The sequence below is a fragment of the Triticum aestivum genome, chromosome 3D, assembly GCF_018294505.1.
Source record: "Triticum aestivum cultivar Chinese Spring chromosome 3D, IWGSC CS RefSeq v2.1, whole genome shotgun sequence".
Taxonomy (NCBI): domain Eukaryota; kingdom Viridiplantae; phylum Streptophyta; class Magnoliopsida; order Poales; family Poaceae; genus Triticum; species Triticum aestivum.
Genome location: NC_057802.1, coordinates 602108407 through 602121395, shown reverse-complemented (window position 1 = coordinate 602121395; position 12989 = coordinate 602108407). Strand labels below are relative to the sequence as shown.

Below are 12989 nucleotides of genomic sequence, written 5' to 3'. Positions count from 1 at the left end.
GATACCTAGGATTACAATTATTTCTCAAAATAAAGAGGAGCCTTACTGCCTTAAGCTTTCTATTATGGGCAATGATTCTTACAACTCTACAAAACCTCAGATAAAAAATAAATACTTCTGTAATTAGACACAAAATAAAGAGGAGCCTTACTGCCTCAGGATTTTTGTTTCGTATAAATGAATTCCATATCTGATCCTCCCAGTTGCCTGTTGACTATACTACCCTGCAACAATATTTTCCTAGACTGGTCATAGAATGGGAACTCCCAAATATCTAATGATATCTACCACAATAAATCGACCAACAAGCATCAACAACCCCCAAATCATACCTATCGAACCAGAGCTCAGTGGTGGTCTGTGGTTGTGTTCATGGCCACTGGTAGAGGAAGAGCAGCCACCCTTGCCGCGCTGGTCCCCTCGCCGCTGTCCCCCGGATGGATTCCCGCGGCCCGCTCTTGTTGTCGCTGCAGTCCTCTTCGAAGGGCATCTCCTTGTGGTAGATGCATCACTTTACGCGTGCTCTTGTGGCTGAGGAACTGGTTGTCGACGGTCCCCTCCGTCCATGACACTTCTTTTTTGCCGAGCTTCAGGCAAAGAACCACCGTCTCAGGTGGCGGCAGAGCAGCCAGGGGGCGGACGAGGAAGGGGAGGGGTCGGTCGTCATGGTCACGGATCCGGATGACGACGATGGAGGGCCCATGGTCGGCGTGGGGAGGGCCGCGGAGGAGGTCATCGAGGCGGCGTAGAGGGGCTATAGCGGCTGTTGGACGAGCACGCGTGGGCGAGCACAGCGCGAGGTGGTGCCGAGGATGGCGAGCGACGGCTGATGAGACGAGGGGCAGGATGCATGGGATTAGAGGCGGTGCTCGCGCTAAAGGTAGAGGGATGTGCTGCGTGTGTGTGTTGTGGGCTTTGCTGGACTTGGCCCATGTGCGGGGAGTCAACCACACGAAACGAACGAACGAAACGAGGACCGAACGGACCATCACGACAGCAGACTCCTTCATTAGGAGTAGAAAAAAAAGTAATACTTCCACAATTAGATTTGTTTGTCATGATTTACTTGTTAATTTTCTTAAAATCCTTTATTTGTTTCCTAAAGCAAATTGCATTAATGAGAGAGATCGGTTGATTTGGATAAGTTAGGAAAGTTAGATCCGTGATCTTTTGTATGTTTGGGAAGTGCTGATGTTTTAAAGAAAATAGTGGAGTAAAAAATAAACCAATTGATAAGAAAACCCGTGGGAGGGGGTGGTGGGAGGTGGGAGGAAAAAAAAGCGGACGAAAATAAAACCGGAGTACCAGGCTACCAACTGCTCCATTAGGAGTAGAGATAATAATAATAATTGTATACTGCTCACTCCTCAGGGCCTTCTCCCACTCTCTTACATTTCCATAAGAGTGTGAAGAAAATCTATACACATAAGTCATAAAAACATGTCCTAAAAAGAGGCATCTAAACATACGCTAGAAAAGAAGTCATAAAAACATGGCCGTAAAAATGCTGAATTCTAAAAAAAACTCTGAACTACATATAATAATAATAATAATAATAATAATAATCAGATTGCTTAATGGGGTTGTATATATGATCTAAAAAAACCATACTGCTATGAGAAAAACTCTACATATGAAATGGGATCTTTTTTAACAATGTACTCCTTTCAAACAACCGTTTTGATAATTTAACCACTATTTATTAATCAATTTATAAAATTCCATAAATTAAGAGATTATGGGCGTTTCTACAGACACAAATACTTAAACTATATTGAGAGGGGAAGTTTTAGATGTTCTACCGAAAGTGTCCTTCTCGGCTCGAGCTCATATGAGCTCAAGTGAATAGTAAAATCCAAAAATAAAATTGAAAACAAATCCAAAAAGTTGTGAATTGTTTTGGTGACAAACTTTGACAAATGTTTTCAATGCCTGTTAAGTTTCAATATGAAATGACATTCGTAGAAGTCATAAAAAAACAAAATCGATACTCAAAAAGGTTATTTTTGGAGTGCTGGTTCTTTTTGCCATAGCTTCCACGAATGCATGGTGAAACTTTGCAAGTATTTAAAACATTTGTCAAATTTTGCCACATTTTTTCTTCAGTTTTTCTTACTTTTTCGAATTTTACTGTTCAACAGAGCTCATATGAGCCCGAGCTTAGTTAATCCCCATCCATGTTTTACTAGACTTATTATGTCCAAAACATCAACTACATGGGTCTAAAGAGCAAAATTGTAGGTGGCAATTTTAGAATTGAAAAAATAGAACCTTAATTGAACATATTTTTAAAGAAGAACAAATAATTGAGTTTTATTTAGGTTTAACCATTTAAGACACAAAAATAACATATGTATAATGAAACATTAGATGGAAGATTAAGATCAACGAATTTGGTATATGAGAAAAACTTATACCAACAATTGCACTACAAATGAAGCAGGGTTGTATCAGGATTTAATTTTTGATGGGCTCAACGGCTACCTAGTCTGTGCCACGATGCGCTCATTTGAATGATGTACCAGCAGCTTCACCAATCGGCTTCGAGTTCGACTCCACCTTGCGATCTTACTCTACGTCGACTTAGACTCCACTTTGCAATCTCACGCCGACTTTGAACTCTGCCTCGCAACCTTAACCCGTTTGGATTTTGATTTCATCATGCAACCCTAATACTTGTTGATTTCAACTCCACCTCACAAACTTAGCAGTGAGATTTATGGTGTTTCTTGTAGGTGACTCTAACCCTAGAAAAAAATCTTTATTTTACACCCTACCAAAAACTATGCCGGAGTATCAAAGCATAAATAGAAATTAGTAATTGGTGTATCATCCTCCGGCGGATAAAAAACCCACCTTTCCCACCTCGCTCGCCGCCAGAGAGACGCAAACGGTCACCGCCGCCGACCGAGCGGCCGCCCCGCCCCGCAGCTAAACCCCGCACTAAACCCTAGCCAGAAAACCCCCGCCGCCGAAGCCGCCGCCGCGCCGCCAGCCCCCGGCCTCGGCATGGAGGGGGAGCCGCCCCCCAGCGCCGCCGCCTCCGCCTCCGCCGCCTGCTCCGGCTCCGGCCCCGGCGGCGGCGGCGGCGGGGAGAAGGGCGCCCCGTGCCAGGAGTGCGGGGAGCAGCCGTGGAAGTACCGGTGCCCGGGCTGCTCCCGCCTCACCTGCAGCCTCCCCTGCGTGCAGGCCCACAAGCGCCGCACCGCCTGCTCCGGCAAGCGCCCCCGCACCGTCCCCGTCCCGCTCGCCCAGTTCGACGACAACCAGCTCCTCTCCGGTACCCTCCTCCCAATTCCTAGAACAGATTCGTCCCTCGACCCTCGGTCGCCGTGGCTTCCATCCATGCTGACCGTCCCCTGTTTTCTCTGCGTGCAGATTACAACTTGCTGGAGGAGACGAGCATGGTCAGGGAGTCGGCCCACAGGCTGCTCGGCGGCTTCGGCCGCAACTTCGGCTGCGGCTTCGAGGGACGCCATGGCGCCCAGCTGCCGCCGTGGCTCTCCTTCCTCCGCAAGGCCGCAGAGCGCCGGGGCGTCCGGCTCGCCTTCCAACCCACTGGCATGACCAGGAGGGAGCAGAACCGCTCGCGGCACGACAGGAGGTATATCTTACTGCTGCTCTTTCGATCGATCGATCCTGTCTATCGCTATATGATGACGGTGATGATATATTACTCAAGCAAGTTGATTTTGTGTCAATAACTGTTGACTGAAACTGAAGATACTGAAAGCAAATGGATGCTGTCGAGAAGTGAATGCTCTCTATCTTGTTTGAGTTGTTGCTTTGCCTATGTATTCAGTAATCATCTACTTGTTGACATCATTGCGTACGTCTGATGCATGTTGCCAAGGCCGACCCCCAAAATTTGGGTCCTGGTGATGTACTACTCCCTCCGTTTCTAAATATAAGCCTTTTTAGAGATTTCAAGACGGACTACATACGGATGTATATAGACATATTTTACAGTGTAGATTCACTCATTTTGCTCCGTATGTAGCCCATATTGGAATCTCTAAAAGGGCTTATATTTAGGAACGGAGGGCGTATAAGAAAGTCAATTACTCCCTCTGTCCACTTTTATAAGACGTTTAGACAGTTCAGACAGTGCCCAAAACAGTTCAAGGTCAGCTGTCTAAAACGTCTTATAAAAGAACGGAGGGAGTAAAGTATTTTTCATTGACCATTTGTAGCAGTATAGATTTCTCAAAGGATTAAACGAAAATCTCCTATGTCTAGAACTAGAAGACATCTTAGAGAATTAGGATACAGAAGGATGCACAACTTCAGGAGAGAACAACCAATTAACTAAAGAACAGGACTTCCTTAAAAAAGAAACTAAAGAACAGAGGGGCAAGAGAAGAGACGAAACAACCTTCGGCAGTCTGGCTGTTGAATGAGGCTGATACAGACCATGAGACAGCAACGCTTGGGTCTCTGATTGCTCTGTGCCGCGACCACAGACCAAGCAGTGAAACATGACTCTGATTGTTCAGATTTCCTGAAGGGAGGATTGAATGTAAAATCAGTAGGAAAACCCCTAATTTATATTTTGCAGTTTAACGAATCTGCAGCCCACTGCCATCGACACCTCTCTTCTCAGGAAAGTGAGAAGCCATCGGAGGAGATAGAGCAAGGGTACGGGGCGTCCAAGAGTTAATTTCCAGCTATTTAATTTGGAGAGATCTGATTTGCCACTGACCTGGGGCGAGTCAAGGAAGGGAGAACTTGATGCGCTATGTAAACTGCCTCTAGAGCTCTCCTGCGTGTGAATGTGATAGAAAGAGATGAGAGAGAGACAATAGTTGGGCCATGGGCCTGGGTTGGTGGTTTGGTTCCCTGGTTAGCTCATGTCTTTTTCTCTTTATAGTTCAACAAACTGATTAATCTTTAATCTCTTAATCAGAACTGATGACACTTAAAAGAATTGCCTAAGTGCAGCTCTGGGGTGGCCACTGGCCCCCCAGCCGTAGCCTAATTACTGAAGGGAAACAAATTTAGAGGGTTAAATTAAGGAGAGCTTAGCCATTTGGCCCCCCAATGATGTGTATTTCTTGTTCGCCCCCCCCCCCCCTGATCTTGTGCTAGCTCCGCCACTAGGTGGGTGGGGGGGGGGGGGGGCTGTGCAGCTGCTCCAGTTGCACCGGTGGATGTATGGGCCTGCATGTTGCTCAACAACTTTTGCTACTCGGAAGTTCGGCACGTTTGCTCTAGGGTCCTTGATTGCTGTGGTTCATGTCATACTTAATGTGATTATGATTCAGTTTGGCCTTTGCATGATTCCATGGTTAGGCGCTTCGACTCACAACTGATAAGTTTTCCATGCAAGTTTGTCCTCTCCTTGCTATTTAGGCAATAACACAACCACTGTCAGCACGGTGGCTACAACATGTTGAGAATGAATATACAATGTTTTATTTTGTTAATAATTTGTGCAAGCATCCTATGCCTAAATACATTTGAATGAACCTTACCAGTAGTATCACTCCTCCTCCTTATGTGTAAATATCTCTTTTCAGAAGTGACTGCATATACTGGACAGTCGAGTGGAAGTTCAATTCAACAGATATTGTCCTAACTGACGACCAGTAAGTTTTCTAATCTATCAGCATGGAATGTCTCCTCCTGTTTTTCCTGTTTGCAATCCTTATTAGTTTAGCACCATTTCAAGATGATTAGAGATACATGTAAAAGCTACTCCCTCCGATCCATATTAATTGTCGCTGATTTAGTACAAGAGTACTTAAAATTTCTGAAATAGTTGCTCTGTATGTTATGGAGATGATCTATCATTTTCAAACTTCTTATGCCACATATTTTCTGATTCTGCACTTGCTTAGTACTACCAAACATTTGGAAGCAGAGCTAAACATTCATATACATGCTGCGCTAGTTAGCTTGATCCACACATAAATATAGAATCTTCCGTTCCTTCAACGCTCATTATGCCTTCTTTTCCAGGACAGACGAGAATGCAAGCTTGCTATCTTTATTGGAAAAGCATCTGACTCCTTCCCCTTGGAAGGACCAGCTTACGCCATATCGCAATACTGAATTGCGTGATTTGAAACTGTTCATTCAGAAGTCTGCCAAGGTACTGCAGTCAAGTTACCATGTGTCTTCTGCGGTTATTGATCTTTGCTCTACATTTGCATTAAAATGACTTCTTGTTTTAACATTGCTGTAGAATTCAAAGTCGCCACACCGTCAACTCAATATAGAAGAGCCCTTGCGCCCCCAACTGAGGGGCACTCTTATTGTCGAGTACCCAACTATCAATGTCTTCCTTCCATCAGATAGTTACGAGTTTCAAGTCGAGAAACCTGCAAACAAGATTAGCAGAAATGAGCAGCCCCCTGGCAGCTTGAATGATAGCCCCCCTATAGAAGGCACTGAGTTTCAGGAGGAAGAAATAGAGGAAGGCGAGTTGTCTCCAGAGACGCAGGTTATTGATCTCAAGGATTCTGGACCGTCACGTACCACAAATCTTTCTCAAGTGAAGGTTACGAGTGAACCTAAGATGGATAGCATGCCGTCGTATGTCCACGGTCTGGCATTCGGTGGTAAACAGGGGGAAGTTGATCAACATAGCAAGATGGCATCGAATACAACTCCTGGGGCTCCCAAGGCTAAATCCTGCATGAAAGTCTACCCAGTGGACTTGGACGAAGGAGTTGAAGGTGGGACCTTAGAGGGGCAGGTTATTGACCTCAAGAACCATGCAGCTTCAGATCCTGGCAATATTGGTCCACCCAAAGATACGAAAACACCTGACACAGATCGCAAGATAGATTCTTCAGTGCTGTCTCCCATCAGTACTCTAGCATCTGAGGTCTCGAGTCATCCTCAGGAAGAAGAAGACAACCAAGAAAGCAAGCTGGCGCCAACCACAACCCCTGAAGCTCTGAAGAGGAGGTCTCTGACCAAAGTCTACCCACTGGACACCGACGACACTCAAGGGCTGCTGCTGCTCTCAGAGCTGCCCAGCGTGGAGTTCGAGCAGGAGATGGGAGACGCCTACGAGGAGCTGTTTGGGGACATGAACCCCGACGACTTCCTCGACTTCGATCTTGGGATGATGGACGTGGACGGATCTGGCGAAATGAGGTCCCCGTTGAAGCTCTGGGACGACCTGGACTTGGAGGAAGGCGAGATCCCCTCGCAGCTCTGAAGAAGAAACCTGGGTGCTCGGAACTCGACACGAGAGCTTGGAATCCGGTTGGTTATGCAGTCGCTTTGCCCGGAGTGTTCTGGAACAACACTCCCATGTGGGGCAAGTTATAGACCCCAAGCATTGGCATTAGTACCACCTCAGGTGCTATTTATTCGTTGTTGTTTTTCTCTTGGTTCCGGTTGTCGTCGGGACGGCATGGAGTTGTATTTCGAGTTTTGATCTTGTTTGCTGCTCCTTGTAGCTGCAGAAATTTTGAGGTTGTAACTCTGCAGCTGCAAGGCCTGTCAAGCAAGCGGTAGTCATGAACTGTAGCCGGCGGTCGGTTTATCGATCGGAGTTGTGTGTAAAATGCCGTCCTGCAAAAGCTGTGATGTTATCTATGAACGCATCATCAATCTGTTGCTGATCAGATAGATATATTTTGTTCTTTGTTCACCATTGCTGAACCTGCAGTTTGCATAGCCTTAACTGAAGCATGTTCAGGCTACGCTGGTCTGGTGTCTGTTGCCCGCGAAGGGATTTCTTTTTTTTGAATGGAGGCAAAAGCTTTGCCTCATCCATTAAGTAAAAGAGAATAGAGTTTGTTACAAGACACCTAAATACACGACATGAGGATTACTCTCGCGAAATAAAAGATCCTAGCTTCTTTGCACCGGCGATGACCCAAAGTTGGCCTCGGTAGAGGAGGAGGAAAGTAAGATTGACGGTGGAGCATTCTTATGTTTGAAAACTCTTGTGTTTCGCTTGCTTCATATTGTTCATGAGACAAATCATGATGAGGGAGGCATTGGCTTATCGTTTTGGCGTGCCGTCGGCACCGAGTCGAGCAAGGGCCAAGCGGATGTGCCAAGCCCGAGTACGAGGAATTTTTCAATGACCAAAGACCAAAAGCCGCTGGGTGTAGCGACACTTGTAGAGGAGATGAGATCCGCATTCTTGCACCCTCTTGCAAAGAGGGCAAAGATCACATTTAGCCACCCTCGCTTTGCCAATCTATCTGCTGTCCAATTTCTATCTTGAAGGGCTAACCAAGCAAAAAAAAAAAAGACTTTTGGAGGTGCCCGAACCTTCCAAACCATCATGAATATCCATGGATGAAAGGACCATTCCTAGGAATCGCATCTTGTATGTGAATGCTGCCAAACCCCTAAAAAAATGTGGATGCCCCGAGTATCGCCCACTAAATCCTATATTTTCATAGGATTTCATCCTTGATGAGCTCGTCAAGATGGACCTCATTTAGTCATTTAGTAGGAAACGTGTGAGTGAGCCGGGAACTGCAAAAAGTGTCTTTATAGTACAAATATATAATTTTTTTCAAAATGCATCTACTTTCGAGATATTCGTCTGATATCTCCAACGGAATAATAAAAAGGAAAGAAATGAAAAAGTAGTAACGTAAAGGGAATTACTATCCTACACGAAAAGAAGGGCTAGCTGGGTTCCTGAGGCGCATCGCATCGCATCGGCCGAACCAAAATTCTATCACGCGACCCCGGCAAGGCGAACCACCAGGCGGCGGCGGCGTATCGGCAACCCACAGCACACCCATGGCGGCGGCGGAGGGCGGCGGCGGCGGAGGCGGGGGGAAGGTGTCGTTCAAGGTGATCCTCACCTCCGACCCCAAGCTCCCCTTCAAAGTGTGAGTACAGATCCCCCCTCTTCCTCCTCCCCCCACCCCTCCTCGGGCCAGATCTCGTCCTGATCCGCGTGTTTCGTGCGGTGGCCTCGCAGGTTCAGCGTGCCGGAGGCGGCGCCCTTCACCGCGGTGCTCAAGTTCGCCGCAGAGGAGTTCAAGGTCCCGCCCCAGACCAGCGCCATCATCACCAACGGTACGCCCCCCCGCCTCCGCCCCTCCGCGCGGCCTCCCGTCGGATTCCGTCGGGATCCTAGTGCTCTTGGTTGCTCTGATGCGATTTGGATTAGGTGTGTCACCTGAGTCTATCAGGTTGCGATTTAACCGGGCAAGTGATGGCCCGTGGTTTCTCTGCGCCACTTCTTCCGCTTGGTGGGATGGGATCTATCTTTATGTTGGAATGATTGATAGCATAGGTGTTCTGTAGGTTCAAATATGCCTGTCAATTGGAGAAAACAAGAGTTTAATTTGAATTGTTGACGCAGTTGAGGAATTCAGTGGGAAGTCTGTATGTCTGTGGAAACAGGGAAATGCATAGCACGGTTTCAACATGTAGTCTGATCCAGACAGATAGGTTACTCATCTGTTCCGGCTTTGGCAAGCCAAGTGGTGATTCCATAGGGTGACTTGAGGCTTTCTGCGGACGTTTTTCACCGTTTCTGAGATATGGATAGCGCGAGTAGGAGCCCTTGTGATTTTATTCTTGCTTCCCAGGGCATGCCCGAGGTTTAACAGTGATAGTTGGCGTTCATGGCCCTATTTTCTTAGCCTTATGAGATGCTCAGCGGTGATTTGTAATGTTTCAGCTTTTTCACCTAGACACAGCCACCACATATTTTTGGGCACCTAGCGTTTGATGATTGAGCCTACCATATATACCTTATCATTTTTATGATGATGTAGTGCTTAGGAATATGACCAATGGTCCTTGGACTTTTCCAGTGAATTCATGTGTCATAATCGCCTTGGGTAACAGGAATTTTTAGCCCATCAAAGATGGAATTCTAGATCAGCATTCAAGGATGTGTTATTTCCCGACTTGTATCTTTGTACTCTGCTGAAAACCTGCAGTATAGTTTTGAACTGTTAGTTTTGTTGCCTTTTGGTGGGTGGTGGTCAGGGCTAACATACTAACATGAACCATTTTTAACTTCTTATATAATGCAGTCATCATTTGACTATGAGCTCTCAAGCTTGTGTGACAAGCTTCAGATGGTTACAGCAGAAATATGTTTGTCCCTTATTATTTTGCTTGTTTGTTTGACATACATAATGTTCTTACTTTGACTAACATTGCTTTTCCCCTTTGCAGATGGAGTAGGCATCAACCCACAGCAAAGTGCAGGTACTATTTGCAGATACCCTTGCAGCCTTGCTTACAATATATTTTCCAGTTCTATTCCTAACATGCAACAGTGTTCTGTTAACTACAATATATTTTCCATGGAAAAAATTTGAGTTACTGGACTAAGTGAGTTGTCTAGGCTATTCAAGATTGATTGAACTGTTTTGAGTTACTGGTCACTAATTTTTTGCATGTTCATATGAGCCATTCGATTTGTGCTGGTCTGCTGGCTCTGAATTTTGCTACTTAGAACTTAAATAAGGTGGCCAGCTTGATTGTAAAATGGAGTATACTTGATAAGCTTAATAGCCTTGTACTTCTCTCTTTCTCAGAACATAGGTCTCTCTAACCTAAGATATTTATCTTCAGGACACTCACTGCCCTTCTCTTTAGCTTGATTAACTCTGAGCCGCCTTCTGGAGCTTGCATATCGTATGCCATATATTTAATACTTTTTTTAATCTTAGTCTAGTCAATATGACACCACTTCCCTATGTCAATCTGCCCCTTCTCTTCCATGTCCGCTGATGTAAAACTATTGTTAATTTTGCAGGCAACGTGTTCTTGAAGCATGGCTCGGAGCTGCGCCTCATTCCCCGCGACAGAGTTGGAGCGACGGTGCCGTCTTTCTAGTCGTCATTGTTAGAGTCAACAATGAATGAAGGAACCTATATAACAGGAATAAAGGCATGTCGATGCTCGGTTGTATAATGGATGTAACTTTGTTGAGAGTAATTTACCATCAACAGCCAGCCAGCCCTATGATTGACAGGATGAATATAGCTTGCCAGACAGTGCCATGTGTTGCTGTCTTTGTTTGCAGCCCCTGATTTCCTGGTAATGCTCTTAAAAATCAGGGAGCGTCTGCTTCGAGAGAGGAAAATACACCTGGCACACCAGTGCTGGTCTTCTGGATATCTCATTTGTTTCTGAGGAGAAAATTGCCCCTGCCTTCTTGTGTTTCTGGGATGCCTTTGCCCCTTGTGGGGCATCAGCTAGGTCGTGCACTGTGACTGTTGCAAGGAGCAGAGAATACATGTGTCGATGTGCTGTGGCATGGGGAGGTCGAACTGCTGGCAAGAGGCAATGACGTCCTATGCAGCAGAATTGCTTGCTGTGAAGCCCAAAATGACATGTTTGCGTCAATGATCCCCTTGCCTGTGCAGAATCGATATGATTATAATTTTCTGTTTAATTAGAAGCCCAAGCTCTGCCCCCTCGCAAGCATGGCGGCTCCTGCCATACGAACCAGCACCCTGATTCTCTGCGTGCAGATTATAAATGCTACCCCAATGGCAGCACCGTTGGACACGGTTTTCACTGGGAAGACTCTGTCGACGTGGCATGGCATAGAATTGCTCAATAAAGAGACTATTTGGTGAGTGGGGAACGGTGCGAACATTTGGGCTGGGCGTGACCCCTGGATATCAAGAGACCTCCATCTGCTAACTGTCAGTCCATCATCACCCCTCGCAGCACTGCTATACACACCATGTCAATCAAGCCGTTGGTGTTTGGAAGCAACATCCACAACACCGTCCGATTATGTGTCGTGGAAGTAACTGTGTTGTTTCTCTCCTGTCCTGCCCACAGGGCCATGCCTCCGATGGCCACCAGAAAGGTCCGCAGAGCTTGTGCAAGGCATCCCACATTGTCGCCAGACTGCACAAACCGCATCCTCCCGGCGAGAGCTAACATAATTTGCAGCAAAACAGCTAACGGGAAGACCAAAGTAAAAGGGCCGTCGTGGCAGTGATTTTGGGCCCGAAATGCTGCCATGGCATGATTATTCCCGTGCTTCGCGGGATAGGGTTCAAGTGGCAGTACATGAATGATGCTGTGAGACTCAATTTTTGTCGGATGCCCGACAACTCCTTGGTTGTGTAGATGGGCTAGAGGTCTGAGATTGTGTCCATGTAGAAAGGCTTCTCTCTCGCCCTTTCACTGTACTAGATGACCCGTTGCGCCAATGGCGCAAAGGCCGAATGCAAGCCATGTATTGGAAGAGTGTGCACTAAAATATGTAGACACAGAATGGAATATATGAAAATAAGTACGAATTGATGATAGATAGATGGTTCATGATGATACATGTTTTCTAAGATCCAAACCAAGAGTTATCTAAAAAAAATTAATTAAAATAGTTTGACACGTCTAAGTCATACTCCATGCTATATCTCAGAGTCGTGTGTTATTTACAAACTCTAGTAAAAGATTAGTGAATTTCAGGATTTCATATCACCGGCTTAAGTTCAAACCCAAACTCGGGGCATATTTGAATTCAAATCTGAAAAAGGGTAGTCAAATACTCCTGAAAAGTCTTGGACATTTTCACATAGTTATATTATATAGTAGTAGCATTTTCATTTTTTTCATTTTTTCATTTTTCTTTCAACCTCTCCCTTTGCTGCTGACCAATGGGTCCCTCTGGCGAACCCACCAGTCAACTCTGTGCCCCTTCACGTTTTACCCCTACTCCACTACCTCCCTCCTCAATCCATTTCCTCTTCCTCCTGGATCTTCCTTCTAGTCGAGCTCGTCGGGGACGCCGCTGCTCACCGCTACAACTCCAGCCGTAGGAACGGGCGGGATCCACCATCCCTCTGCCCAGCTCGACGTCCACGCCCCAGGGTCCAACATGCAGGCCCGCTGGACGCCGCCGTGAATCGCCTCATTTTTTCAGTGAGTTCTTGATCCTAGGTAGTTTCCCTAACTTTGTTCAGCTCCGGTCGTCGTTCTGATTCGATTCTTGGACACCGAGCATGCATCAAACTTTTGGACCAAGGCCGCCTTCCTCTGTTTCGTCAGCTGTCGTTGTGACGGCGCCCGTGTCT

The 12989-nt window shown here is 46.2% G+C and overlaps 2 protein-coding genes across 2 annotated transcripts; both read left to right on the top strand.

The window, feature by feature from the left end:
* Positions 1-2855: 2855 nt before the first annotated feature.
* On the top strand, positions 2856-7609 carry LOC123080865 (putative box C/D snoRNA protein SPCC613.07). The gene is made up of 5 exons (XM_044503810.1): positions 2856-3280; positions 3379-3604; positions 5520-5588; positions 5962-6094; positions 6188-7609. The coding sequence occupies exons 1-5, from the start codon at positions 3010-3012 to the stop codon at positions 7169-7171; spliced, it is 1683 nt and encodes a 560-aa protein (XP_044359745.1). The 5' UTR covers positions 2856-3009; the 3' UTR covers positions 7172-7609.
* A 951-nt stretch (positions 7610-8560) lies between these two features.
* On the top strand, positions 8561-11072 carry LOC123080866 (ubiquitin-fold modifier 1). Its single transcript, XM_044503811.1, has 4 exons — positions 8561-8816; positions 8909-9006; positions 10123-10155; positions 10709-11072. Exons 1-4 carry the CDS (start codon positions 8725-8727, stop codon positions 10786-10788), a joined length of 303 nt encoding a protein of 100 aa, XP_044359746.1. The 5' UTR covers positions 8561-8724; the 3' UTR covers positions 10789-11072.
* The last annotated feature ends 1917 nt before the right edge of the window (positions 11073-12989 follow it).

Coding starts and splice junctions, on each gene's coding strand:
- LOC123080865 (XM_044503810.1), top strand. CDS start 3,010: ATGGAGGGGGAGCCGCCCCCCAGCGCCGCCGCCTCCGCCTCCGCCGCC. Junction 3,605..5,519: donor CGCTCGCGGCACGACAGGAG/GTATATCTTACT, acceptor ATCTCTTTTCAG/AAGTGACTGCATATACTGGA. Junction 6,095..6,187: donor TCATTCAGAAGTCTGCCAAG/GTACTGCAGTCA, acceptor ACATTGCTGTAG/AATTCAAAGTCGCCACACCG.
- LOC123080866 (XM_044503811.1), top strand. CDS start 8,725: ATGGCGGCGGCGGAGGGCGGCGGCGGCGGAGGCGGGGGGAAGGTGTCG. Junction 9,007..10,122: donor CAGCGCCATCATCACCAACG/GTACGCCCCCCC, acceptor TCCCCTTTGCAG/ATGGAGTAGGCATCAACCCA. Junction 10,156..10,708: donor CAACCCACAGCAAAGTGCAG/GTACTATTTGCA, acceptor TTAATTTTGCAG/GCAACGTGTTCTTGAAGCAT.